Below are 27,884 nucleotides of genomic sequence, written 5' to 3' on the forward strand. Positions count from 1 at the left end.
CTACACAGAGGCTAGCTGGCCGGCTCTCCCTGTGACATGAGTAACTAGTTTCCATGAGTGAGAGACCAGGGCGGTTCCATCTGACTCTTGCCAACTCAGGCTACAGCAGTGCCTGTGGGGCCCCCCCGGCAGAAGGCCGGGGCCTTTGAGGTACTGGCCTTGAGCCAGTGGAGCAGTGCTATGTTCATTCCATCTGTTCTGAGAGAATTTAACCTGAGGTTGCAGCCCCTCAGTCAAGAACAATGACTTAAGTCTTTTGCTTCTTGGATCATGGTTTTTCCCTCATCGTGAGTTCTCAGGGAGCCTGCAATAAATTTCATACTCTAATTCCTTCCTAATGAATAGGTATCCTAATGTGGTTAAACTGGGACTGATTCCCTACCTGTGTCTAGTGTGAGCGGGGCTGAATGTAGAGGTTAAGAAACAACTGACATGAGGCTTCCTCTTCTCAGACCTGTGCAGGGCCTATGTCCCCAGCCCTCCTCTGCTGCCCTGTGGCCACAGGCTCATGGAGCTGGGAGTTAGGCAGGACTGCTGACAACTCCTCACACTTCCCCATGGCGGGACCACCAGCTGTCAGGGAGGCAGCCCTGTGGCTGTGTAGTAAGACTTCATGGTACATGCTTGTACCCTTCATTGTCTTCTCAGGTTTTGTTCAGGGAGACAGACTAGAGCCACAGCCAGGATAATAAATACTGAATGGGATAGGTGGGACCAGTGGGCTGGAGTGGGGCTTTGTGATCCTGTAGCCCAGAATGTATCATGCGTAACCTGAACACATTTGAGGAAAAGCAAAATGCCACTTTGATTCCAGTGTTGGGTCTTCTGCTGCCTTCTCATTACAGTGGTTTCAGTCATAAAAAGCATCTGTGGCCCCTTCTCTGGAGGCAGGGAGGGAACAGGAAGCTCTTCTCCTCCTACGTCGAAGGGGAGTCCATTGTCGAGAGGATCCGTACAATTTCTGCTCGCTGAGTGGGTGAGATGTGCTGGGTCATGTGGACGATGGAATCCATGGCAACCTCTGGATTGGCCTGTACCAAGCTGGAGAGAAAGAGAGAAAGATTTGAGATGGTGAACACAAGAGAGAGGCAGCATGTCTAGATCAGCGTAGCTTAAGAATTGCTGCCCAGTAAACATATTAATACTGAAGGTGGTTTAGTGAACAACTCACCTGAGCTGTTTTCCAACATTAAAAACGTGCCTAGAATCAAGGCAGGTACAAGGTAAACCCAGAACATCTTGCTATGCTAGAGCTAGAAGGGAAGTACTTAAAAAATAATGGGTGCATGTGACAAAGACACTGGCTGCACCTGGGACAGTCTGTTTGGACATCAGACTAATAAGTAATGAACTATAAAAACATTCATTACTGGTGGAGACTAATGGAGAAGGGAGGGCTTTGGCTTATGGTAGAATCGAAGTGGTGACTAGCAAGAGTACTAGAGTTTTAAAGTCATCGTTGTGTAAAGACTGGATCAGAGAAGAATCATCAATGATGCTAAATATAAGGGGGATATCTGCATGGCCTTAAAGTTCCTCCCTCCCTAAAACAACAAACGGTTGATCTTGTCTCACAGTGAGCCCATGGGTTCCTCTCAGAAGTAGATCACCAGGCCTTTCTTCCGAGGAGCCTAAGGGCAGATCCAAACCACCAACTTTTTCAATTAGTTGCTGAATGCTTAACCCATTTGTGCCACCCAGGACTCCCATCTCCCACCCGATTGTTCATTAGGTACAAGAGAGAAAACAGATTAATTACAAAGTTGTTGCTAGGTACCATCGAGTTTGTTCCAACTCAGAGCAGAACCCTGGGTGGCCCTGTGCCAGCCTCACAGTCATGTTTGAGCCTAGTTAAGGCCACTGTGCCAATCCATCTCAGTGAGGCTCTCTTTCTCATCAGATTTATTCATTCTTCTGAGAGTCCATGGTATATTTGACATTCTTCACCAACACCACAGTTCCAATGCATCAATTCTTTGGTCTTCCTTACTCACTGTCTGGCTTTCACATGTATGTGGGGGAACTGAGAACATAATTTGGGTCAGGTGCATCTTAGTGCTCAAATAAAGTGGTCCTTTGCAGCAGTGTCGTTTAATTTCTTGACTGCTCCTTCCAAAGGCACTGATGTGGATCCAAGTAAAACAAAATCCTAGACAACTTCAGTCTTTTCTCCATTTATCGTGATGTTGCTGTTGCTTATTGGTCCATTGTGGGGATTTTTGTCATCTTTATGTGGAGGTGAAATCCATATGGAAAGCTAGATAGTGTTTGATCTTCATCAGTGAGTGCTTCAAGTCTTCCTTCAATCCCAATGTTACATTTTTTTTCATATAGTTCAGCTCAGATTATTTGCTCAGCATATAGACTGAATAATTATGGTGAAAAGATACAACTCTGATGCACGTTGTGTTGTTGTTGTTATGTGCCGTCGAGTCTGACCCGACTCATAGTGACCCCACCTTGGGTTTCTGAGGCAGTATCACTACGGAAGTAGATTGCCCCATCTTCCTTCCAAGGAGTGGCTGGTGGATTTGAACCACCAGCCTCCTGATAAGCAGTCAAGTGCCTTGGGCACTATGCTACCAGAGCTCAGTATTCCCTTGTCCTGTTTGAATCAATGCCTCTTGATCTTTGTACAGGTTCAAGTGTTCTGGAAGTCCCATTCTTAGCAATGTTATATATAATTAGTTATGATCCACACTGTTGAATAGTTTAGCATAGTAAATAAAACACTAGTAAACAAATTTCTGGTACTCTCTGCCGTTAGTCAAGATCCTGCTGACATCAGCAATGATCTCTCATTCTATACTTATACTCACTTCTGAATCCAGCTTGAATTTCTGGTAGTTCCCCATCCATGTATGTGCTGCTACAACAGTTTTTGGATTATTTCCAGCAACATTTTACTTGTATGTGTTATTAATGATATTGTTCAGTAATTTCTGCATTCTGTTGGATCACTCTGGGCCAGGTATCTGTCTTCCGAATTTCTTACCATGAATGAGTGAGTGCTTCCAGCGTGGCAGTCATTCGTTGAAACACCTCAATTGGTGTTATGCCAATACCTGAAGCCTTGTTTTTCGCCAATCACTTCAGTGTAGCTTGGACTTCTTCCTTCAATATCATCAGTTTTAAGCATATATGCTACCCTCTAAAATGGTGGAATGCTGACCACCTCTTTTGGTACAGTGACTGTGTATTCCTTCCATCTTCTTTTGATGCTTCTTGCATCATTCATCATTCAATATTTTGCCCATAGAACCTTGCAGTATTGTAACTCAAGGCTTGATTTTTTTCTTCAGTTCTTTCAGCTGGAGAAATGCTGAGTGTATTTTCTAACACCAGGTCTTTCCATGTGATACTTTGTCTTTTCCAATCACCCTTTCAAACCTTACATTTGCTTTAGTTACTCTCCAATCAAGAACAAGTTTCAGAGTCTCTTCTGATATCGCTTTTGGTCTTTTCTTTCCTGTCTTTTTAACTGACCTTTTGCTTTCTTCATGTATGATGTTCTTAACTCATCTGATCATTACTGTGAAATCTACTTTTGAGATAGTCTCTAAATTCAGGTGGATGCACTCCAGGTCATACTTTGGCTCTCATCAACTGATTTTATTTTTCTTCAGCTTGAACTTGCATATGAGCAGCTGATGATCTTTTCCACAACTGGCCTTGTTCTGATTGAGCTGATCCACCAACTCTTTCACAGATGTATGTAGTTGATTTGATTCCATCTGGTGAGTCTATGTGTATAGTCACTGTATAGTCACCATTTATGTTGCTCACAAAAGGTATTTGCAATGCCTAAGTCTCTGGTCTTGCAAAATGCTGTCATGTGATCTCCAACATTGTTTCTATCACCAAGGCTCTATTTTACTTTCCAACTAACAATTCTTCCTTTCCAACTTTCACATTCCAGTCATTGATAATTATCAATGCATCTTGATTGCATATTTGATCAATTTTGGACTGCAGAAATTAGTAAAAATTTTAAATTTCTTCATCTTTGGCATTAGTGGTTGGTGCATAAATTTGAATAATAGTCATTTTAACTGGTCTTCCTTGTAGGTGTACAGATACTTCGGGATAGTAATGTTCTTTTTGACAATGCATGTGACTCTGTTCTTCTTCAGTTTGTCACTCCTGGCATAGTAGACCATATTACTGTCCGATTCCAAATGGCCAACAGCAGTCCATTTCAGCTAACACCTAGGATATCTATCTTCAAGTGTTCTATTTCATTTTTGACAACTTCCAATTTTCCTAGATTCATAGTTTGTACATTTCATGTTCTGTTTCTTCTCATTTTGAGTCATGCTATGACTCAAATTAGAGAAGTCGAATACCATCTTGACCAGGTGGCTGAAGTTAACATCATGAGGGGCAGATGAACATTTCTGCCTTCAGATGTGATACACTGAGGACACATCATTCATTACTTATGTAATATTCTTAGAATGCATAAGCTGAGACTAATCAGGAAGAAACAAAGAAAAAGGGAAGTGTGCTTGATTTTTAAAAAATTGGGGGTTTCTATGTTAAATTTACTACAGTTGATAATTTTATTGTGTTGATGTAAGGGAATAGCCCTCATCTTAGCAAATGCAAATGCACACTGATGCATTTAGGGACAAAGGGCCAATATATGATATATGCAACTCACCCTTCAATGCTTCAGGAAAAGGGGAAAAAATTTCATTCAAAAATTATATAATTTTTATGCCTTTTTTCTGAAACATTTAAGAGTAAGTTACATATATAGGCCCTTTACCCCTAAGTTCTTTATATATAGATGAATATATGAGAGTATATTCACAAATGGGGCAAAATATGTAAATGTGGATATATAGGGTGTTCTTTGTACTGCTTTTATTTTTGCAACTTTAGTGTAAGACTAGGGGAAAGGCTTGGGAGGGACACAACTGACATCTGCCTGGGGAGGGTGGGAGGTGGTTTCCCAAAGACTACCTCCCTCCTTTGCTCACAGAATCTTTTATCCAGTTTGAGTATCTATCTGGACTTTGAACTAATAGATGAGTACTGTGAACTAAGCCTTCAGGTAGCTGAGATTACTAAGTGCCCTGGCGACCAGCAGCTGGGAAATAATTGTGCTTCCGGGCTCTATTTTGTCTGTGGGTCAACTACATCAGTCCCCAATAGAAGTAGAGCACAATGTTTCTACAGCACCATCATCTAACGATTCTGAAACTAACCCCCCGCTCTGCTGGTCTTACCTGCGGATCTGCTTGAGGACATAGTCTCTGCTGATATATTTGATGTTTTCCTCTATCACTGAGCGAACGCCATCTTCCTCTGTCAGCTGTTTCTCCAGCCATTCTACCAGGTCCTTATTATTGTCCCAAACGTAGGCCTGCAGACATACAACTCATGGTCAAGGGCCAGGCCTGGCCACTCTGATGACTCAGTAACTGGAAAGTTGGTCACAATTCTCCTTTGCATCATAGTAGAAAGAGGAAATGGACCCCAAGACAGGAGGTGTATTCATTCCTCCTTTTGATACAAGATGCAAATTCAAAGCATTCTCTTGGGCTCTCCGGAGGGCCTCAGTGTTCACTCTCTTACTTGGGTGCTGTCAGACTCTACGTGTCTGCCTATTCTACAAAGGCTAAATGAATCCAGGAACTGGGCAGATCTGAGAGAAACAGTTAAAAGCCCAAATTACTTAGTAAAGTGCTGACTGAGGGTGAAGTGGTGTTTATTTGGTCTTTTTAAAATGAAAGGGTATTTCCCAAGAAGCTGAGACACAATTCCTACAGTCCTGGCCCGGCACTGCAGACGGGCTGCTCGAGTGTCCCTGCCTCCTCGGCACTTCTGGAGTCGGTGGCCCACAGCTCTCCCCAAGGTGCCCATGCCCATAAGGGACTTATGGCAGGAAGCCTTGCTGCCAGGTCAGAAACCTACCCTCCATTTTATCATCTATGAGAGATGAGAGTAAGAGTATTCAGAAGGGTCAAGAGGTCTATCACCCTGAAAGTCTCAACATACCACCTCTTGCCGCCTCCTTTCAAGATCATCTGGCTGAGTATTTCCTAGGTAGTTGACTACATAATAACTCAGGAGTGTGTTAGAAGCCTTAATAGCCTTCTCCTTGCTCTCTTCTCCTCTCATTTTCTTTACAAATCATTTAGGAATCGTTTTGTTAATGGTTTCCAGAAAACCAAGTACCACCATTAGGGCTCATTCATATTTATGTCATTTTGTTTGGGTAATTAAACACAAAGCTCTTCATTTAAAGGTGCGCTATCCTTCTCTGTTATCACTAACGAAGTCAAAGTCAGAATGACAATGAGTTTGGCGCTGTAATTTAATAGGTGGGTGCATTAGGGACTCTCAGAGGCTTTGAAGCTTGAGATAGAGGCTTTGAAGCTTGAGATAGGGCTACATGAAACCTGTCTATAAGCAACAGTGCAAAAGCTATAGCTGTAACTCTAGGGCCTGCAAAGGCCCACAGGAAATGCTTTCCTCACACTCTTCTCAAGAGGGATCAAGCAGTAAGAAAGTGAGCACTGGCCTGTTTTCTATTTTGTGCCTTTAAAAAATAATAGCTTCTTTCCAGACTTCCAGACTCTCACTTTCCTACCTCTAATAACTTAGCAAGTTAACTGTGACTAGTTGTTTATTATGATTCCTAAAAATTCTTAAGGCATCAGCAATGCAGCACCTTCTCTTACCCAAAATTTGCCAATCTTGTGTAAAAATAAAATCACTCCTCCAGTTAGGGTGGTGTGGCCAAGAGAGTACAAAGCTGACCAACCAAAACTCCACCTCTCTGTTTGGGACTCATGATCATGAATGACATCTCTTGAAGCTAAAAAGCAAGAAAGTGTTTCGTTTCTAATGAAGTTTCTAATGAAATAATGAAAGGTGGTACCACATCTCCCTATCTATGAATGGAATGGGGTTGGGGAAGAGGGAGCAAAGGGTCCAGTATAGGTGGTTGTCTGAACTTGAACTCATTGTGGCACGGGTCCCAGCAGGCTGCACAGCCCCATTCCTGGTATGCAGACTTCGGTGCCACGGCTTGCAGACTTACCCCTGACTTAGGAGGTGAGGCAAGAATACAATCAATGACTGGTTCTTGGGTTTCAGAGTAGAGAGAGAAAGAAAGAAAAAAAAACCCAAACTAGATTTACCCAAGAATCCATCCCAAAGCCTTTAGTTTCGGAGAATATTTAATACTCTTATTAATCATTTTTAATCCGTTTGCTTTTAATTAAGAAACAGCATGATGCTTTCCTATCAACATATGCCAGGGAGCAGATTAATTGTGGCTTAAGATAACGCTCCTTGATTGGTGTAATGTATTAGCCAACGAGATGGTGGCTGCTGCTAACGATGCTCACAGACACTGCCCTGGAAAGTCAGCTCCCCCCTCCCCCCGGAGAACACTCTGGCCTCCCCTTCTGCAGCCACAGAGGATGCTTGGTGTTTAAACAGACAGGATTAGAGCAACACATTCCAAGTTTTAAAGTCTTCCCTTTGAAAATGAAAAAAAAAAAACATGGGCCCAAACAGAAAAACAGAAAAGATTTTGCTGTTCACTCAGAATACAACTGGATGACAACCCCCAGGCAAAAGCCCCGATACAGCCCAGGGCACATAGATAACAGGAAGGCAGAGGGGCTTTAAGTCTGAATTCTGAATTAAGTCTGAATCAGTTGCCTGTTTAATAAACTCATGTGGCGTGGCCACAGGTTTTTCTCCACAGAAGAACTGGGAGGCTTTAACATACAGCTATGAGCTAATTTCCTCCACATGGGAAAAGCAAGGGGCTCTCTTCCTCTGGGTTTATCCTCTGGGTTTAGGGAGTCTGTATTAGAACAGTGTGGACAAGACTCATCATTCTTGCCACCCAGAAGGATGGGCCAACTCTATTCCCAGTGTGAATTTTGAGCAAGTGTGCAAACTTCATGACAGGCTTAGGCCATTTCACCTGCCTGGTATTCACTCCAATCAGAATATTTTATTGACAATAAAATGTCAATACTAAACATCACAACAGTGGCCCTACAATATACATTCAGCAGACACATTTTTGCATCAGCATAGATCATTATCTCAGGCATTATTACTCAGCTTCACAACTTCACAAACTCAAGGTCATAATTAGACTTGTTATGTGCCGTTGAGTCGGCCCTGACTCATAGCAACCCCTCCTTGGGTTTCCGAGGCAGGCAGTATCACTACAGAAGTAGGACTCCCAACCTTCCCAACCTTCCTTCCGAGGAGTGGCTGGTGGGTTTCAACCGCCAGCCTTCTTGGTTAGCAGTCAAGTGCCTTAGGCACTATGCTACCAGAGCTCCCATCGAAAAGGACCAGTTTGCAAACTTTAACTTTCTAACCTCTAACCTCATACTGGACAGCTGAAACTGTCCTTAGTCAATGGCATAGCAGTGCCAGGGAGTGACCAGGACACAATATGGATGGAAGCTACTTCCTGGGCTGCTTGGGGGCAGGGAGGAGCCACAGAGCCCAGTGAGGGGAAGGGTGGCACACATATTCAGGGCTATATGCATACTTTAGAAAGGCATTTTCAATATACCTATATACCTACAAGGTTAAGACTTACCTATCTGAAGCCCAGGAAGGAACATGCTCTCTTCAGAGGCTTAAAGCTATGTGTAAGCTACCCCAATCCTAGCCCTGGCGATGCTTACCTGGTTCTGTCTCACTCACTCTGGGCCCTAAGTAAGAAGTTTGCTGCATGAGACTAACTGATGGGCAGCTTGAGGCCAAGCTATGGGGAAGTCAAACCACCCTAACCCTACCAATGGGCCTCTGTCCTCTAGCATCCTCACAAAGGTCTCCATTGATCATTCATTTCATTTGGAAATCCAGAATGAGAAGAATAAATCCAGAATGAGAGCAAGACTGTAAGAATGGAAGACAGCATTGTAGGCTAGGTTAGTGCAAACCCCCCACCCTCCAATCAAGATCATTAAGTCACACATTTTTACTCTTAGAAACAGTAACAACATACTTTGCTAACATGCTGTGCTGAGAGAGAAGGAAAGTTCTCATGTCTAGTCTAGTGAGTGCTGGATATTACATTCCATATGTACCACATTATTTAAACTCACTGAGCCCTATGAAATGGAGGCTTAAATGATAGGGCCAAGCCAGTAAATGGCCAAGCTGGGATCTAAAAGTAAAAGTTTGAGATTCCCAAACTGATGTTTTTTCCATTGGTCCAATCAGGGTTCTGATCTCAATTTCTACTTTCAGAGCTTGGAAAAAAATTAGACTGTTTGAGGTTTGTGGTGTTTGTATCATTTTTCAAACTGTAGATCTCTGAATTCAAGAGAGAAGACATGGCCATGAAACAAATGTGTGCCATGTTCTTACAATCCAATTTAAACTACGAACCATAAACCCTACTGTTTCCTACAACAGGACTGTCCCAGTGGAGTCAGACAGAATCCCATCACTTATTGTAACTGGTATACCTCTAAGAGAGACAAAAGAATTGTATTACTCAATTACAACACCACAGCATCTTCAAATTTTCTGTTGTGGATTCTCTTTCCTGGATTAAGATTAAAAAATAATCTGGGGAAAAAGGAACACATAGCATTGCTATCACTAAGTGTCTTTCACTACCAGTAACGACAATAAGGATCAGAGAATCACTTCTTAGTTAGTGCAGAGCCAAAGTCTAGACTCAGCCAGTCTTTGTACTTAAGAGACACAGCACACAGTATCTACCACTGAAGAACCAAAAAACCTGATTGCTCTGAGCCATTCTGGAACCAGACTGATGCTATGGCTGCCCTGCAGAAGCTGTGTGTTAACACTGCACTCTCTCAAGGACAGTGCAGATTCTATCACTCACCCCACCCCATGTCCTGCTGAGCCTGCAGAACGTGGAAGGGGGTTTCAGAGCCTCGCTCCTGGACATCAGCCGTCCTCCATAGACAGAAGTAAGAGAAATGGCCTGAGTGCTTGAGCACAGTTGGTTTCCCAGAGCCTTCCAGCAGCCTCCTCCCATCCCATGTGTCTGCACACACACAAAGGCAACTGTTCTCTCCACTGATAAAAGATGACAGTGACCTGTCTCTTCAGACACACTGTCTTACTGGGAGCAGGACATTAAAGAACAACTGAAGGGACCTTCCCTACTCACTTTAAGCTCAGCGGGGAAGCTGTCCCTTCTCCTCTTCCTGTGCCCATCCATTAGTGACTAACATGGTGGAGAGGTGGTACAGGCTTTTCTTGTCCCCCCCACCCCCAGTCCATTTACCTATTACCTAGCTGGCCATTCTTAACTGGAGAACAACTTCTTATTTTACACTTGCATGACTTCCAATGCCAACTTCCACTGGAAGCTGCTAGTAGCCACTGACAAAATTGTCTCACTCAATTATGATGCCACAGACCTTAACCTCAACCAAATGTCACACATAAGGCTGAGCTCTCCCGCTGCACATGTGAAGTATTTATCCAAAGAAGCTTTTCAGTCGTAAAGAAATGGGTAGACTTAACACAAAGGTACATCTTAGAAGCACCCTAATTTGCAATTCACTGGCATTCAAACTGATAGCAAATCATGGCATTCCTTCCTCAGAACAGTTAGCAGAGACTTCAGGCAACTCTTCAGTTGGCCAGAAGAGGCTGGTGGGGGCAGGATCCTTCGTGCCCCCACCAGCCACCTACTGTTTTTAATCATTACGTCTAGACAAACATATTTTGAGCACATATTGCCAGTATTCTGACTAAATGTACATAATTTATATAATTCATTTTTAATCCACACACTACTAATCAAGGCTGATTTTCTTCCTGCACTCCCATTGACTGTCCTATGCAGCCCACTGTGGAGACATACCATTCTTCTCACTACACCAGAAGCTGGTGCCCGTGCTGCCCCCATCCCTTATCCCTAACCTGAGGCAAGAGCACCCATTTCAGCAGAGTCGTCATTCTCCACAAGGTCACCCCAGGAAGATGCCAGATTCTGTTTCCTGCACGCAGGGCAGACATTTCCTTCCAGCTCTGATTTAAAATGAGAAGCTCTTTAGTTCCACTCTGGTACCTCTTGCCTAAGTTACTGTTCCCTTCGGTGAAGCTCCTGCTTCTCCCCTTTACAGTTATGCCCTCCATACAGCCCCAAGAGGTCTTTCTAAAACAGAGCATGTCACTCTGCTGATTAAAATCCCTCAGTGGCTTCTCATGGACCTCAGGACAAAGTTCAAATCCCTCAACACAGCCCTGCATGATTGGGCCTTGGGTCGTACCTGGCACCCCACCTCTGAGCCATAATGAAGTATTTGCAGTTCCTTGCATGCATGATACTCTCACCTTGCTCTCAGGCTTGCACTCATTCCAACCTTTTCACCTGGTTAATTCCTACTTTGTTTCAGGTCTCTGCTGACACACCACTTCCTACAGAACTCTTCCAAGACTCACCCTGACCTCCCAAAAGAACAGGTCAGGTGTCCTTTCTCTGTGTTCTATGATGGCTGGGTCTGTGAAGTTCAGCACTGGCCTCACTGTTACACATGACCTCTTGATGTCTCCGTCTCCCCCTCTAGAGGGTGAGCACTTCAGTGCCATGACTCCAGGACCAAATGGAGTGTCCAGCACTTAGTAAGTGCTTCAAAAAAAAATTATGCTGGATGATTTAATAAGCTACCAAAACAAGCACCCTACAATTTCTTCTAACAAGTTGTCCTGACATGTGACTGGTGGGGGTGAAGTTGGGCAGCAGGGGTGAGGAAGGAGGGCTCACGCCTGTCACCTAGAGACCCAGGGGTTCTTAGACAAGAAGACTTGCAGTGTTTAGGGGAGGAACACAGCACAAAGGCTCCTCCACGGGTACCCCACCTACCTTCACAGTTCCTTCTACCTCCACGAACCAGCGCCTCAACATGGCCTGGATCTGGCCATCAGTCAGCTCAGGGTTGGCATTGTGGATTTTCTTCTTGACCAGGTCCTCTAGCAGGAGACGCCTCAGACGCCAGTAGAAGAACGTACGAGATGTTTTCCAATCCAGGATGTCCTACATGAAGACAAGAATAAGCTGAGCCATCTCAACTCTAATCCCTGCTCAGTTCACAGAGAACCTTGCAGGCATAAACCCTACCCTCCACGCAGGCTCCTCAGAGACCGCTGCAACTGGCTACTGCTGCTAACCACTCAGAAAGGGATCACACTAGGAGATTAGGAGATCCTGCACAGAGTGGGAGAATAACGTGAAACAAACTCAACACCATAAAACAGAGATCAAAAGGGCAGTATTTACACAGGGACAAAACTCAGAGGACAGGAATGCATAGGAAAGAAGGACACAGGGAACCACAGGGAGCAAGTGGGAAGAGAGCTGTTACATTAGGGGGATTGCAATCAATGTCGTGAAACAAAGTATGTGTGGAAAATGAATTTGCTCTGTAAACCTTTCACCCAAATCACAATTTAAAATAAATAAATAAATAAATAAAGCACACCAGGCTTACTGGTCTGATGGAGACTGACAGTCACCCTTCAAGCCTGGAACTGAACTCCTTCTCATTCTCATTCTCATGGCTCAACTTTCAGTCAAATAAGAGACACAGACTTAGGAGGTGAACAATAACAATAGATAAGGCCTATAAGGTGAATTGTAACAAAAAGGAGGAAAATACCCCTTAGAACAACCAACCAGATTGTTGGGACCAGGAGGGCAGCATCTGTGCAGGGATAAAGCTCAGAAGGTAGCAAGGGGTAGAAAAGGACCAAGGGGAATGGTGAGCACAGGGAGGAAGCGGGAAGAGTGCTGTTGCAGTGTGGGGATTGCCATCGGTGTCACAAAACAAAATGTGTATAATCGTTGAATGGAAAACCAATTTGCTCCATAAATTTTCACCCAAATCACAATTAAAAGAAATAAAAGCTGGCTGCAAGCTGCCAGCAACTCCAGACATCTCACAGTTCAGAGCTGCAGCCCCCGTGCCCTGCCTGCAGCGCTGTGCACGGCAATGGGCCTGGCTAATGCCAACCCCACACGTGGCTGAGATGTTCTGGGGGAAAGGCTATGAATTCTCAGATAACCAGAGTGAGTAATTGCTTTTGAGCAGACTGCTGAAACGACTTGAATGCAGATCAAATGTGAATTAGCTGCTGGCACCTTGACATGGTAGTAATCCACAGTCTGAAAACCACCCGGGAAGCTGTTGCCAATGAAGTCACGTGTGACTCAGTTTCCCACCAGTAAAATGGAGCTTGCCTCATGACAAGACCATGGAACCCTGAATCATAAATTGTTTTAGGCTGATACGTATAAAGAAGACAAGGGGAAACTCTCTCAGAAAACTAGAAAGTGATTTGATCTGCATAAGCTGTTTTCATCCAGTCCTAACAGCTCCCTGTTTGTAAGCTCACAGATCTCTGACAAGTCAGGAGAAGTGGCAGCCATTGTACTTACATTAATGACACCCTTCTCCTGCATCCGGCCTGGTGTGTCATGCAAGTCAGCAAACTGCACAGCTACCTGATGGTAAATGGGAATTAGGAATTCCTCCCGCTCCTTCAACTTGTTCTCCAACTCCTTCCGCTCAGCTGGGCTTAGCTCTGGGGTGCCTGCAATTAGATAAACCCGCCCGTCACATTCTGTGATGACCAAGAATGTCTGCAGAGCAGCAGCCACAGTCCCGGGAAGCTCAGAATCCACCCCAGCCCCTTCCCTCTGTGCCTGGCTCTCTATTGTCTTTATTGCCTCCTTGCTGAGTAATAGGACTCTATGGGAGATACCAGACCTGCTCTCACCTTGCCACAGAGAGCCCACCTGTTCTTTTTTCCTTGTGGAGGTCACAACTATGAAAGAAGACACAGGGGCCCTTCATTCCCCAGGCCTCTCAAAATGCAGATTCAACCAACCACCTAGAGTCCTGCATTTCTTCCCCATGAAGTCAGGGTTGGCCCAGTAGTGCACCATGCCTACCCACTGCTGACCAGTGTTAGACACACTGAACTATTCCATGTGTGGGATGTGCAAGGACAGCATCCTCTATGCCTCTTAGCAGAAACCAGCAGCTCTGCTTCCCCATGTCCACACCAGGTACTTGCCAACTGGATCTGAATAACTCTGAATATTACAACCTGTGTTACTCCATGGGCTCTTATCTCCTGTTTGGACACTCCTAACCTCACATTCCCCCACTTATCTGTTAGTTTCACGTATTCTGGTGGCATGTGCGTTTGCCGTGATGCTGGAAGCTATGCTACTAGTATTTCAAATACCAGGAGGTCACTCATGGTGGACAGGTGTCAGCAGAGCTTCCAGGTTAGGACTAGGAAGAGAGGCCCAGCAATCTTCTTCCAAAAATTAACCAATGAAAACCCTATGGATCACAAAAGAATCCTGTCTGGTACAGTGTTAGAAGGTAAGCCCCTAAGACGGAAGGCACTCAAAACACACCGCAGCCACAACAATGAGCATACCAACGACTGGAGATGGCTCGCTCTGGGCACCTTCCCCTCTTCTGTACAAGGAGTAGCCATGAGTTGGAGCTACCTTCATGGTAGTTAACCACGCATTAGTAGAATCTAACTAGAGCCAGAGCAGTGTGTGTTTCATGGCAGCTCAGTGCATTAGCCAGCCCCCATCTTCCCTCCTGGGCTGTTCTCCTGAGCCGACCCCTGACACAGGAGCAAACACATTCTAGTTCTTGGGCTAAAAAAGGAAGAGAAAAAAGAGGAAGGCACACCACAAGTCCCATTTGGGTCACTGAGCTTATAAGCAAGTGGTATCTTACTCAACAGATAGGAGACTTCAGAATTCCTTATAACCAGGATTCCACCCCCACCTCCAATCAACAGTGTCCCAGTAGAGGGGCTGCTACACTGTGCCTTTCTTCCTAATTACTCTCAGAATGAGACCTGCAATCAATACTGAAAATTTACCTGCCTGCCTGGTGAGGAGGGGTCAGTCTAGCTGAAGGAGCAATAGGTGACATCCCCTGGTGTTGGAGACAACCTGAAGTGCTTTGTCACCAAAGCTGACAAATAAATACATGACCACAGGTGATAGGATGCAGAAGGGAAAGGTCTATTTCAAGCATGCTTGTCTGGAAACAGCCCTTGTTTTTTATGCCACTATGAATCATACGCCATAAACAGCCTTGGGGTGCTGAGTAAGCCATAAGTATTATACATAAACACATGTTAACAGAACAGGGATATAACTAGAGTACCTAGTTTCATTTTTATGAAGTTTTTGGATACGCAACTTCACCTCCTTTTTTTTTTTTTCAAACAACAAAACTCATCACTACTTTGAAGCTGTGAGGAAGGGCACTGAGGTGATCTTTTCTTGGGCTCTCATATAGAGGGCAATCACTGACCTACTACATAAGGCCTCTGACATCGCAGCATCTTTCCAGAACAGGTTAACCACTGAGCATGCTGGGTCTACACTCTTGAGGGAGATGAAGGCCCATTCAATCCAGTGTACATCTGAATGAACTCTGCCTGGAACACTGATGGGAGAGAGCTGACTATTTTCCTCTCAGACAAAACCTTCTCCTCTGGAATACACTAGATAGAGAAACAAATGTCTTTCCTTCTCCACTGAAAGGAATCAAGACTCCCTGGGAAAATGCTGATTCCAGGGCTGTCCAGAAAAATATAAAAAGAGCCTAGAACTCTTGACAAAAAGGTAGCACTCCACAAATAATGGGACATGTTAGAAGGACACAGCAGCCAGTTAGAAGGTGCTTCCACTGGCTAAATCTGGGACAATTTGGTAAGTAATGAGAGTAACAGAGTATTTATGGAGTAAAATAACAATCTGTGACTCCATCCTGATAGAATAAAGAGGGAGGAGGGGAGGTAAAGCTCTTCCTTACAGCAGAATAACAATATAGACAGAATGAGGTGATTAGAAAATCACTATTTCACAAGAATCCGAGTAATTGATTCACTCAAGAGTTAATTATCAATGATGCTAAAACTAGTGTGTAAAAGTCTGATGAGTAACAGGATACTTAGATTGTCTCAAAGTATCTCCTTATGAATTACTTATTAATTACAAAAGGGAAAATGCTAACATTACAATGGATTAACCTAGTGAACAAAGTAAGTAATGAAAATTACCATCACTGCTAACAGGACAAACTGACATGTGCCTCCTGACAATGATGTCCTGAGATGGTTATAACATCACTTCTGTAAGATCCCCACCCAAAATGTACAACCTGAAGGTAACTGGGGGGAATATAAGACAAACCCAAGTTGAAGAACATAGTATAAAAAAACTTAAAAAATGTCAGGTCTCGTTAATGACAAACAAAAATACCTGATAATGGGGACCAGGTTTGCTGGTCTAACAGAGCCTGGTGGAACCCCTGAGACCATGGCCCCTACCTGCCTTTAGGTCCGGAATTGAACCCATACCTGTGGCTTCCAGCCAAACAAAAGAAAGGCATATGAGTTGAACATTTACCTGAGGTAGATACACTCCTTGGAGACAACAATCATGGGAGAAAGAAGGGCTGTTTATGCACAGGGAGACAGCTCAGGGGGCAGGAGTGCAGGGAGGGATGGACACAGGGAAGAGGTGACTGTCAGGAGGAAGTGGGAGGGGAGCTGTTGCATTGGGGTAAATTGTAGTCAATGTCATGAGACAAAGTGTATGTGAACTGCTGTATGGAAAGTGAATTTGCTCTGTAAAATTTCACCCAAATTACAATTAAAAAAAAACCCTAATAATGAATTACAATCTGTGGTCTAGGACTTTTTATTGAGGGGGAGAAAAAAACCCAACAAAACTATAAAGAACATTATTGCAACAACTGGTAAGATTGGACATATGGCTAGACAGTAATACTGTTATCAATGTTACTGTTCCTGATTTGATCAAGGACAATGTATGTGTGTGTCTGTGTGCATGTATGGGAAGAGGTAGGAGAACACAAACATGAGTGTGTGTACAAAAGACAAAGCAAATGGGAAAAATGTTAACAACTGGTGAATCTCCTTATGAATTACTAATTAATTACAAAAGGGAAAAATGCTAACATTACAATGGATCAATAGAAAAGGGCATCAGAAGTTCTTTGTGCAAGAATATTCTCATAACTTGAATGTGAAATTATATCAACTGAAGTTTAAAAAAGTAGTGAGCTAAAAAGCAAATAAAAAAAATTTATTGGGTTCCCAGTGCATATAATCAGTAACCAAAGCTAATATAAAGTACTGTATTCTATTCTGTGCTTTCTATTAACCATTTCACCCCCACAATAACTTAGGAGGTTATTATTATTATCCCTATGTCACAGGTGAGGAAGGAGCTCTTTTTATATACAGTGATTAAAGCATTCAGCTGCTAACCAAAAGGTTGGTGGTTCGAACCTACCAGCCTCTCTGTGGGGAGAAAATTGTGGCAGTCTGCTTCATAAAGATTTGCAGCCTTGGAAAACCTGTGGGGCAGTTCTACTCTGTCCTGTAGGGTTGGTTGAGTCAGAATTGACTTGATGGCAATGGGCTGGGTTTGGTTTGCAGATGAGGAAACTGAGGCACAGAGAATTTATGTAACTTACTAAGGTTACAAAGCTAGAAGGTCAGAGCCAGGACTGAAACCAGCAGTTTGGCTCCAGCAGCTTTGAGTACTACATTATGCTCCACTACTTGCTTATGTGGGGCAGAGGATACCTGCGTCACTGGTACTACTATCCCTTTAATTTCAGAAAAGGCTAAGTATGGATGGTAGATTCCTGGCTGATAAAGCTGAAGTTCCAGCTTAATCCCATTCCACAGCTGAAATGAGGTCAATGTCTCCCAAAAAACCCATAGTGTGGGTCAGACACTATTTATCATGCAGGCCTAAGATTTAAGGTAGCTTCTGTTATTGTGAGATTCAGAGCTTATGTACAACAGGAGGTGACATCATAGCTCTGCCTGAGGCTGTGGGAGGGCAGGACCAAGATGTGGCTAAACAACTAACACTGCACTTGGATGACACACACAGACATGTACCACTTACTAAGCATTTACTATGTGCTAGGCAAGGAGCTCTGGTAGCACAATGCCTAAGGCATCTGACTGCTAATCACAAGGTTGGTGGTCCAAACCCACTAGTCACTCTGAGGAAGCAAGACTGGGCAACCTACTTTCATCAAGATTTACCGCCTTGGAACCCCAATGGGGATTGCTTGTGTGGCAATCTACTCGGTGGCAGTGGGTTTGGCTTTTGGTTTTTTGAATGTGCTGGGCACTGCACTCAACACTTCCAGGATTTCATAGTTCCTAAGTCTTCATTCATGCACAATTCGACCAAGACTGAATACCTGAATTGTACTGAGCATTTTCCAAGTTGCTTCACATATATCATCTCTAACCCTTACAATAATCCAGCCTTACAGACAGGATGTCTATTTTGCAAATGAGAAACCTGAGGTTCTGGGATGGAAAGGGACTTCCCTGATGGCCTCTCTTAAGTGGCAAAGTCAGCATTTACACTTTGGTCTGCCTTTCTCTAACGCCTGTGTTCTTCTTCCCCATTACATGGACTGAAGGTGCCCAGCAGGCACCTGTAGAGTTCGGTTCATTTTGCTAGAAAGGAGTCTAAGAGCAAGGCTCAGCACTGGGTGCAGAAAAGGAAGGGCATGAAGGCTGAGGAGTGGAGCCTGCTGGGAATGAGGCTGTGGCTTTCCCAAGCTGGAGGACAGAAAAGGCTGGCTCCTGGGTTAACAAAGATCATGACCACCTAATCAGGCTGTTCCAGGGCTTTGAAAGAACAACAAAATAAACACCTGTAATGCTGTGGGTCCACCTGAGACTACAAAGACCACAGAGCATTCCCTTACAGTCTGGCCACCTTGCTTGATTCCTTCAGTAATGTCTCTGACCCCAGTGCAAGAACTACTTTTAAAAAACATTAAAGCAAAGACAAGACAAAAACAAAGAGTGTGTATTTTAAAATGCACATGAGAAAGCTAAGGGTTTGTTTTTAGTGGGGGAAAGGCTTTCTAAATTTTATTTTCTAAAAATAAAAGGTGCTTTTAAGCTAGTTATATACCCTTGTGTTGCACACCGTGGGCCCCTCTCTCCTTGTACAGCAAAGCAGCCAGCCCCGGTAATGATTTAGGGGAGATTAACAAATATGTCAATGTCTATTTTCTGCTTAATTTAAAAGCAGTGTCTATAAAGATTTTTGACTTCTGAACCCTGTTCTCCTGAAAGAAAGAAGGTAAGAATGAGGAGGGGATAAAGAGTGATTATCCTATCATTGATCGTTTGTCAGGAGCATTTCTTAGTCACTGGACTATTGTAAAAAGCTAAGCTCTCGATCAATCCTGTAAGCTCCCTGTACAATTAAATATCTTGGAATGGTTTTCTTTCTTTTCTAGCCAGATTGCAAGGCCTCAGGGTTTTTAGGAAAGCAAGTCAGTGTGTGTGCACGTGTGTGTATGTGAGTGTGTTCAAGAATACTGCACAGATAGGAAAATCATTCTTTTCTATAATCTTCCTTTAGGAAAAGGCTGAAATGGGAGAAGAAGGGTAGGTAATACCCATCCCTTCCTTTTGAAGACTTCTAGAATAAAAACTCTCCACAGAATCCTAAAAGTCTAATCTCGTAATTTAAACTTTTTAATGTAAAAAGTTAAATACAGAAGAGGAATGACTAGCTTGAAACAATAATTAATACTGAGATGTTACTATATGCTACTACTGTCCTAAGTATCTTTCCTCTCATTTAATTCTCACAACTCTTAATGATCTCTTATTTTACAGATGAGAAAACTGAGGCACAAAAAAGTTAAGTAGAATACCCAAGGCCACAAAGCTAGGAAATGACGTAGGGTCACTGTGAGTTGAAATCAACTCGGGGGTACCCAACAAGAAGTCTGGTTGGTGAAGGAGCCCTGGTGGTACAGTGGTTAAGCAGTTGCCAAAGGTTGGTGGTCCAACCTACCCAGTGGGTTCCATGGGAGCAAGGCCTGGGGATGTGCTCTGTGAACATCACAGCCTAGAAAACCCTATGGGACAGTTCTGTCACTTGGGGTTGCTATGAGTCAAGATTGACTCAACACCACCTAACAACAGTCTGGTTCTTTAAGTACAATAGTTTACAGTGACCCACACTGTCCACAATGCAGCAGCCTGTTAGGGGTTCCCTGAGGCAAGGAAGAGCCATGGCCCTCCTCCATGGAGTCAAAGCTACAAAGCAGTTTCTCGAGGAGACAGGTCTGTCTACAGCAGGCAGCATTTTGGTCAATTCAGCAGGGCTGCTCTGAAGTGTCACCCAACAATGACACTGAAGGACAGCAGGAAGAGGCCAGCTCTACCCTCCTCTACGGAATGGTATTTGCAGGCGGTGAGACCTTCCTAACTTTGAATGAAAAGCAGACTGGTAGGCTACAAACTGTCTGCTTAGCCAAAGGTACTAAAGGACCTTGTAGACCCTTTCCTTTTTTGAGGCCAGTCTCATTCATGTCACAACAATCCCACTCTGGCAACAAGGAAAATGTCTTAGAGAAGGCGGCAATAGGAAATTCAAACAAAACATAACAAAAAAAAACCCACATTTTTTAAAAGTTATACTAAGAAGCCAATGTAAATTTAAACCCAGTTTTAACTTTTATGAGCCCTTCTTCCTCCTCTCAGGAAAGCAATTTGTTTTGATTGGTTAAATACTTAAGATGTTAGAGATAAGAACTGGACCACCCTAATGCACAAAGCTGAGTATCTCAGATGTAAGTGCATCTACCTACACCTCACCTGTGAGACGGAAACATCGACATGAAAAAGGCTGGAATCTTATTAAGATTCAGAAGTTTAAACAGAAGCAGCTGTTGAAAAGATCTATGTAATCCCATTTTCTATGTTGAAAGAAATTTCTCTTTAGATAGTAAGATAGTGTGTGTGTGTGTGTGTGTGTGTGTGTGTAAACCCTGCAAAACTATTTCTATATCCATAACAGGTGTGCCTTTCTTTACACAAAAGCATTATTGAAAAACTTTGTAAATCAGATTCTGTTTTAAATGCCTTAAGGGAGCTATTTAGAAGGAACCCTGCAGTGAATCTTTTGGTAAAGCAAATAATCCCTTTGTAATGGGAATAATTTCTCCCAATGTATTGTTTTTTTTTTTTTAAATCCCATTTTCATATATCTGCTTTTCTTCAAAGGGGGCCATACCAATCTAAATACAACTGCATTTGCATATTGATTTTAGCAGCAATCCTCTAGGGATGTTTAACCCTAAAATTCCTTGCAATGGTGTTCGTGCTCTCCTGCTCACATTTTAAGTCATTAGAGTTAAAACCAGAGATTTCCAAGTAAAAGTAAAACAAGAACATTATTCCCCCTATAGCCGTGTTCTGTGCCCACATGCAAACTGAACACACATGTGTATACACACGTGTGCATGCGCAAAGAAGCAGCATAAAATTTTCTAAATTCTGATGATACGCCTCAGCAGTCTCCTATTTTCTTTCCCTAATTTGCTCTCCTAGAGTCTGACAGATTGAGGGCCAAGCATCTGGGTCAGCTGGGCCAAATGGGGAAAAGCTTCTCAGGTGTATTCTGATGCCAGCTTCCGGGCAGCCAAAAGCTCAGGCCCACTCTAACCAAGTGCCCGCCAGGAATCCTGTTTCCTGGAGGGAGGCAAGCCCTGCTGCTTCTATAAATACAATCAGATTAATGGATCAGACTAAAATGACTCCATTTTCTTCCCCAAAAATGTCACCATTGCACTCCAACTGCATCAAGCTGAATAGCTTCTGAATCAGTGTGATGAGGCAAGTTTCAAGAGGCTAATGACTTATGGGCGAAGGCAAGATCCAATAATATCTACCTCCATGACATACAACATATGCTGTTTCTCATCAGCCTGCCTACCATAGAGCCCAGTGCTTGGTGGCCACCCTGCCAGTGAGGGACGCTCTGTGTGTAAGGGGAGAGATGCATCTTCCTAAGGATGGGTACTAGAATGTCTGTCTTTCCCAGCCTCAACTTTCCAGGCAAGGTGACACCACCTTCTCCCTCCAACAAGCGACTTTGGCTCTTTTCAGCTTGAAGAGGGACACAAAAGAGATGGACAAACACAGAGAGCTCAGATACTCTGGATCACTTCTGTCAGAAAGCCGTTTAACCCAAGTCCCCTTAACCCAAGGAACAGTCCACTTCCCGTCATGCTGACTGCTAAAGAAGAGGCTTGGGGCACTTTGGGCCAGAAGGCAGGCCGGGTGCTGAGGAGGGCGGGGAGGACCAGTCGAGGTCTGCTGCAGCTCAGCCAGTGCTGCACTCCCGAGGCACGCTTCATGAGGGCACAGCCAGGATGCGGCGTGACAGGCGCCTGGGAATAGGGCCGCCACTGAGACGTGTCTGCCCTGAGCAGAATAAAGTTCCACTAGGTGACTCCTTTGCCCAGGTGCTGTCTGGATTGAGAGGGACAATTTGGAATTTACAGTTGCTTCATACTTGGGCTGGACAGTCCTCTATCTAAATTGATTTATCATTTTCCTCTGAACAGGAGAGGACCTGAGATTACAGTATTCAAGAGCCCTGCTCCTTGGCTGCTCTCTATGCTTCAGGCTCTGAGAGGAGGTAGAAGGGCGTCAGAGAGGCACCAAGAGGCCTTGCAGAACTGGGACTCATTTCCAGAAAGGGAGCCAATTTCCTTAGGGCAAACACACTGGTAGGACATAATCCTCTCCGCACTGATTCTACAAGGCCTCAGTTCTGAGAATCCATGATCAGAGCTGGTCCAGCCTTGTAAGACTCTGGAATCTGGGCCAAGTTCACTTTTCCTTCTGGGGTAATTCTCCTTTTTATCTCTATTAGGAATCAATACATACACTATTTTTATACTCTGTCATCACAGAACTGCAAACTAGTAATTCACTGTCTTCCTACCCAAATTAACCATGTACCTGGCAAAAGAAAACATCAAAATTCTAAAAAGGAGATGAAGTTAGCTGTTCAGAAATTAGATATTCCTCCTTACCCTGAGAAACCGAATAGAAATTAGGATTTTGAACCCAGTGAGTGTGTTACCATTAGTTTGTCTCAGTGATCTGTGAGTGTGCTCCCCAGTGTACAGGCTGCTTTGGGAAGAGATCCATTACTATAGGTTTCTCCTAACTCCGACTTTTCTCAGTGGAACTGACTTCACATCACAAACAGAAAGGTTTCTTGTGTAATTTAGATCAGACCCAGCATTCAGCCAAGGTGAAATCTGAGCAAAAGTGGAACGGGGGCAGCAGAAGTCCATCCTGAGCTCTGACTGTCCATTTATTTTGTATCTTGGATGATTCCTTTAAAACATGCCCCCCCCTTTTTTTTGCCTCAAAATTCTCCTGTCTAGAAATTGAACTGGTTTCTACCTATTTTGTGAAAAAACATTTTGCCAGGCTCTGATTCTAAGCATTGTGAAAAGAAGCCCAAAGTGACACTCTTTGGGTTTTGTTACAAACTGTGAACCTGTGATCTGTTGTTACAATTGTGACTGGGTGTGTATGCTCTCCCTGAAAGACTGGACCACTTCTTCTGTTTTGTATTTCTTTTCCTATGTTGCTTTATCCAGCAGTGGGGCTAAGCCTCAGCCAATGCACAATACCAAAAATGGCCATCTGCTTCTAATGATTAAGACTGTAAGGAAATGATGACAATCCTCCTGTTTGAAAAATGCTTCACAAATTCAAAGCAAATGCATATTTATCTGATCCTCACATCGGCTCTGGTGGAGTGTTAGCTCCACTTTATAGATAAAGAAACTGAAGTTCAGAGAAGTTAAATAATTTACCTGTAAGCAACATAACCAAGACTTTGACGTCATTATTGTTTTCCCAGATCTACTGCTCTTGCTCCCAAAGTGCCTTGGCCCAGAGCCTGCTTCGCATTTAGCAGACTAAGGATTCTTTCTCTAGTGCCATTTTGGTCGAGGTTAAATAAATATGGTTTTCTTCAATGTGGATAGGAAATTGATAATGAGATGATTTGTAACAAATGATTAAACGGCCATCACTTGGGAATCTCCTCCCTCTCTCTCTCCTGTGCTTCAAAAGTTAAAAGGTGCTGGGTGAAGGTGAGAGCACTATCACTTTCCTTCAAGAGAAAGAGGCTTCAGCCCCACACCCCCCATCATCTAGTCACTGTGCAAACACATGTCAGGGAGGATCCCTCTTCCTACCACCCAGTAACTCTGAAGGGATGATAACAGCCATTGGGGGGTTAAAAAGAGGCAGTGAACCCCCAGTTAATGAGTAGGAATTCAGCAGGCAGGGTAAGATAAATGGAGCTCTCTCTGCTTCTGCTAGAGTCAGCATGAACTGCGGCCCTGCGGCTTGTTTGTGGCAAATGGAGTGCGCGAAATATCAAAGGGCAGTGATCCAGAAGAAGACCGACTTTGACAAATTTTAAATTGGCCAGAAAGAAAACCAGCAGAAAAAAAAGAAAAAAGAAAATTATGCAATTCACTGTGTCCTGCAATTGTGGTGTTGCTGCCTTTGTATGGAATTAGTGGCACAAACTGGCAGGAATAGCTGGATGCTGGGAGCAATTATGAGCCGTCTAAGAGAGATGCTTATCAGTAGCTGAAGCTTTTAGAGCTCTCTCGATGTAGTTGTAAGTAACTTGCTCTTGAGCTGCAGTTACTTTAATTAAAGTGTATGGGGTTGGTCAGAAGTAATTATCCTGTTTGGAGAAGAAAGAGAAAAAAACTACCTCAACAATTCTGGGTGGCAATAGATTTTAGAAACAACACTCCTATTTCTTGTTGCATGTGTGCATTCCCTATAAAAGGACCAGCCTGTGGTTGGTCAGAGTGACCGGTGGTTGTTATCTACTGGCAAACAACAGGACACAAACAGGGTGCACTGTAATCCAAGTCCTCCTGTATGGCAGGCAACCTAGGTCAGGAACCCAGATGCCTGGATATGCCATCTCTAGGGTATGGGCATCACTCAAGTTTTTCATGTCTCTAAATGGTAAGAATATAAAGAGTTCACAAATAGTACTTTACTAATTAAATTACTATTTGGAATGTAAATGAGCTAGCATATCTCTTTTTACTCCTTCCATTCATTGAGTTTCACTACTTCTTAAAGACAATTTCTTTAAACAAAAACAAAAAAACAAACAAAAAAACCTCAGCAGGTATCAGCAACAACAACATAGCAAGGGGATCAACCTGGGCAGAAAATCAGTGTTTTAAATGAATGCAGTCTGAAGCTCACTCAGTCTACAGACTCAACTCAACACAGGGCTCCCACAGTTTTCTCTCACATTTAAACTGCAAGTGCCTTCCCAAAGCTCCCTAAACAAATGAGCAATAGTGTAAGGGCAGGAAGCATCAGGCAGGAAAGCTCCCGGAGCTATAGCGCTGCTACAGTCTCTTTGGAGGCACACAGCACACAGTCTTTCCCTCCCATTTCTCCGGCGCAGGATGAACCCGGAGCACTGCCTGAGTAGGGCTCCAGCTTCTCTATCCTGTGACACTGACGCTCACATCCCTCACCCAAGACTGGCTGTCCAAAAGGACACGCAGGAGGAGGGCACATTTAAGTCTAGCCTATTCTCTGCCTGATTAGGCTGCCCCCAACAGCAACTTCTAGCTAATCATTCTCTACAAAGGACATCCACAAGCCTTGAAAGATGGGCTATTTCAACTATAAGGAAATATCAGAAGAAAAATCAGGTGACTTTTGCTTTTTTTAGGGCCCACCTTCCCTCCTATTACACACACTATTTTATTCTACCAGGATTCTTAACATACAGAGGACAGTAAATAAAGATGATCATGAATTTGATCAAATGCTTCAGTGCCTCCTCCCCTGGCCTATGAATGCACTCATTACAAATCAGCTGAATGGCTCATTGATTTGCCAGGAGGACAAGCAGACATACCCAATCGCTCAGCCAAGTGGATGTAGACTGGGTCCACCCGACGCATGGTTTTCACCAAATCCTTTTTGCGGAATTTGATTTCTACTGTCCCTTCTGGCTCCAGAACCGATCCCCTAGATCAGAAAGAAAACAAAATAGAAATAGAGGCACTTTAAAGGAAGGAGACAACAAAATGAAGCCAGTTACAATTTGTGGACTAGGAAATAGATGGCATTATGATTTTGCCCATCCACGTTCACCAAAGTAACCTGAAGAAGAGAAGCAGGCACCAGAGAGGCATCCATGTGAGGTATGAGAAAGGCCTGACAAAAAGCAATTAAAACAATTTTCAGTACCACACCCGCTACTTCCATCTCAAAGGGAGAAGAATATAGATTCCCCAGCCAAGCTGATTAAGGTGACAGGAATCACATTACTTCCCATGGTGGATAGGGGTAGGGTGGGGAATGATACAGGCACAGTGGCAGGGAACAACCTCCAGTGCTTAAACTGTGCAATAAGGAGTCAAAGCCGATCCATCAGTCCCACACCGCAACCACAGCTGTCAGTCTGCTGGCAGGACTCTGATCAGACAGACACAGCAGACAAGGTGCAGGTAGAACATTCTGGCTTCTGTTATGGAAATATCAAAGTGAAATGTGTATAGGTGTTACTTCTAGTGAGTGACACCATTAATGATCTTCTACTACTAGGAACTTTGCCCCAAACACGTATCTTAAATTTAAAAAAAAATTTAATTATAGCTAATGCTTAATAATATGTACATGCCCTATTCTAAGGCCTTACATATAAATCCTCACAACAATCCTGTAAGATAAGGTACTATCATTACCCTCATTTTACAGATGAGGAAACAGGTACAGGAAGTTAGATAAGCCTAAGTGGCAGAGCTGGATTTGAAACCAGCCTGGTTCCAAAGTCTGCAGGGGAACTGTCTCTGATCTTACGTCAGATCAATGCTACGTTATTCTCGAGTTAACCAGCAGGTGTCAAGTCAATACCAAGTCCGTATGTCAGAGCAGATGGTGCTCCGCAGGGTTCAATGCTGAGTGTGGGAAGTGGGTTGCCAGGCCTTTTTTCTGGCCTCTGGGTGGACTCAAGTCTCCAGCGTTTCAGTGAGCAGCTGAGCACATTAACCTTCTGCACTGCACAGGAACTTCCAAGGCTGGGTTAGGACTTAGAAAAAACAAATTCCAGTGTATAGAACACAAGCCCAGTGACTGATAGCAAACTACTGGACTCTCCTAAGCAGCTTTGGGAGTGAGTGGAAGGCTGAGTTTTTTGGAAAAAGAGAGAAGCAAATGATTGGATACAAGAATAGCATGGGAAATGTCACAGAAATATGCTGTGACGTTTATCTACTTAAAGGGTTGAGAAGACATTATGAAAGGACACTGGACTTGACTGGTTTTACTTAAGTATTTTCCACTTCCAACAAGCTCAGGATTCTCCTTCTGGTTCTTTGGGGACTTGAACCACTGCGCTTGCTTCCTGCCGTGTGTACCGGAGTGAGACACTGGACTCCCAGGGCAGGGAGCAGCCTTGGTTTGGAGTCACAGACTGGTGGACTGTGTGACACCTTAATGACCATCCAGGTCATTTTACGGACAACCAGAGGCAGCCCAGGGAGAGTCAGGGATTGCTCAAAGTTTCCTGCTAGTTAGTGGCAGAGCTTGGTAAAGAAACCTTTGTTACAGCTCCAGCTTTAATAATGCAGTCCTTTTACTCCAACTACTTTCAGCTCCCTTTGCCACATCCCCAAGAAAGAGACAGTGAATATCTCAAAAACAAGAAAGAGGGGGAGAACCTCTTTGAATTTAGAGGTGTTGGGAGAGAGAACTTCGTGGTAAAAGAATCTAGGTTGGGGGACCACCCTGAGAAAGCCTGGCTCCAGCCTGCTTTCCTTCTCGTGCCAGTAGACACTCTTTAGAAAGCCTCTTTTCTTGACCTTGGAATCCTCTGGGAATGGGCAGACTCAAATTAAGTTCTCTTGGTTATAATGTTTCCAGGAGGAAACTAACAGTGAGGTCATCTCTGGAGG

General features: G+C 43.8%; 1 protein-coding gene across 1 annotated transcript in view; it reads right to left on the reverse strand.

The window, feature by feature from the left end:
• Positions 1–917: 917 nt before the first annotated feature.
• The window catches only part of ACACA (acetyl-CoA carboxylase alpha), a 260,973-nt gene continuing 234,006 nt past the window's right edge, over positions 918–27,884 (reverse strand). Inside the window, exons 51-55 of the mRNA XM_007947891.2 lie at positions 25,844–25,956; positions 13,421–13,575; positions 11,849–12,019; positions 5,235–5,371; positions 918–1,041 (exon numbers count right to left, since the gene is read on the reverse strand). Coding sequence (XP_007946082.2) covers positions 918–1,041; positions 5,235–5,371; positions 11,849–12,019; positions 13,421–13,575; positions 25,844–25,956 — 700 coding nt within the window. The remainder of the gene's footprint in view (positions 1,042–5,234; positions 5,372–11,848; positions 12,020–13,420; positions 13,576–25,843; positions 25,957–27,884) is intronic.

Source organism: Orycteropus afer, unplaced genomic scaffold (assembly GCF_000298275.1).
Source record: "Orycteropus afer afer isolate SDZICR_OR568_19922 unplaced genomic scaffold, OryAfe1.0 scaffold00196, whole genome shotgun sequence".
Classification (NCBI taxonomy): Eukaryota; Metazoa; Chordata; class Mammalia; order Tubulidentata; family Orycteropodidae; genus Orycteropus; species Orycteropus afer.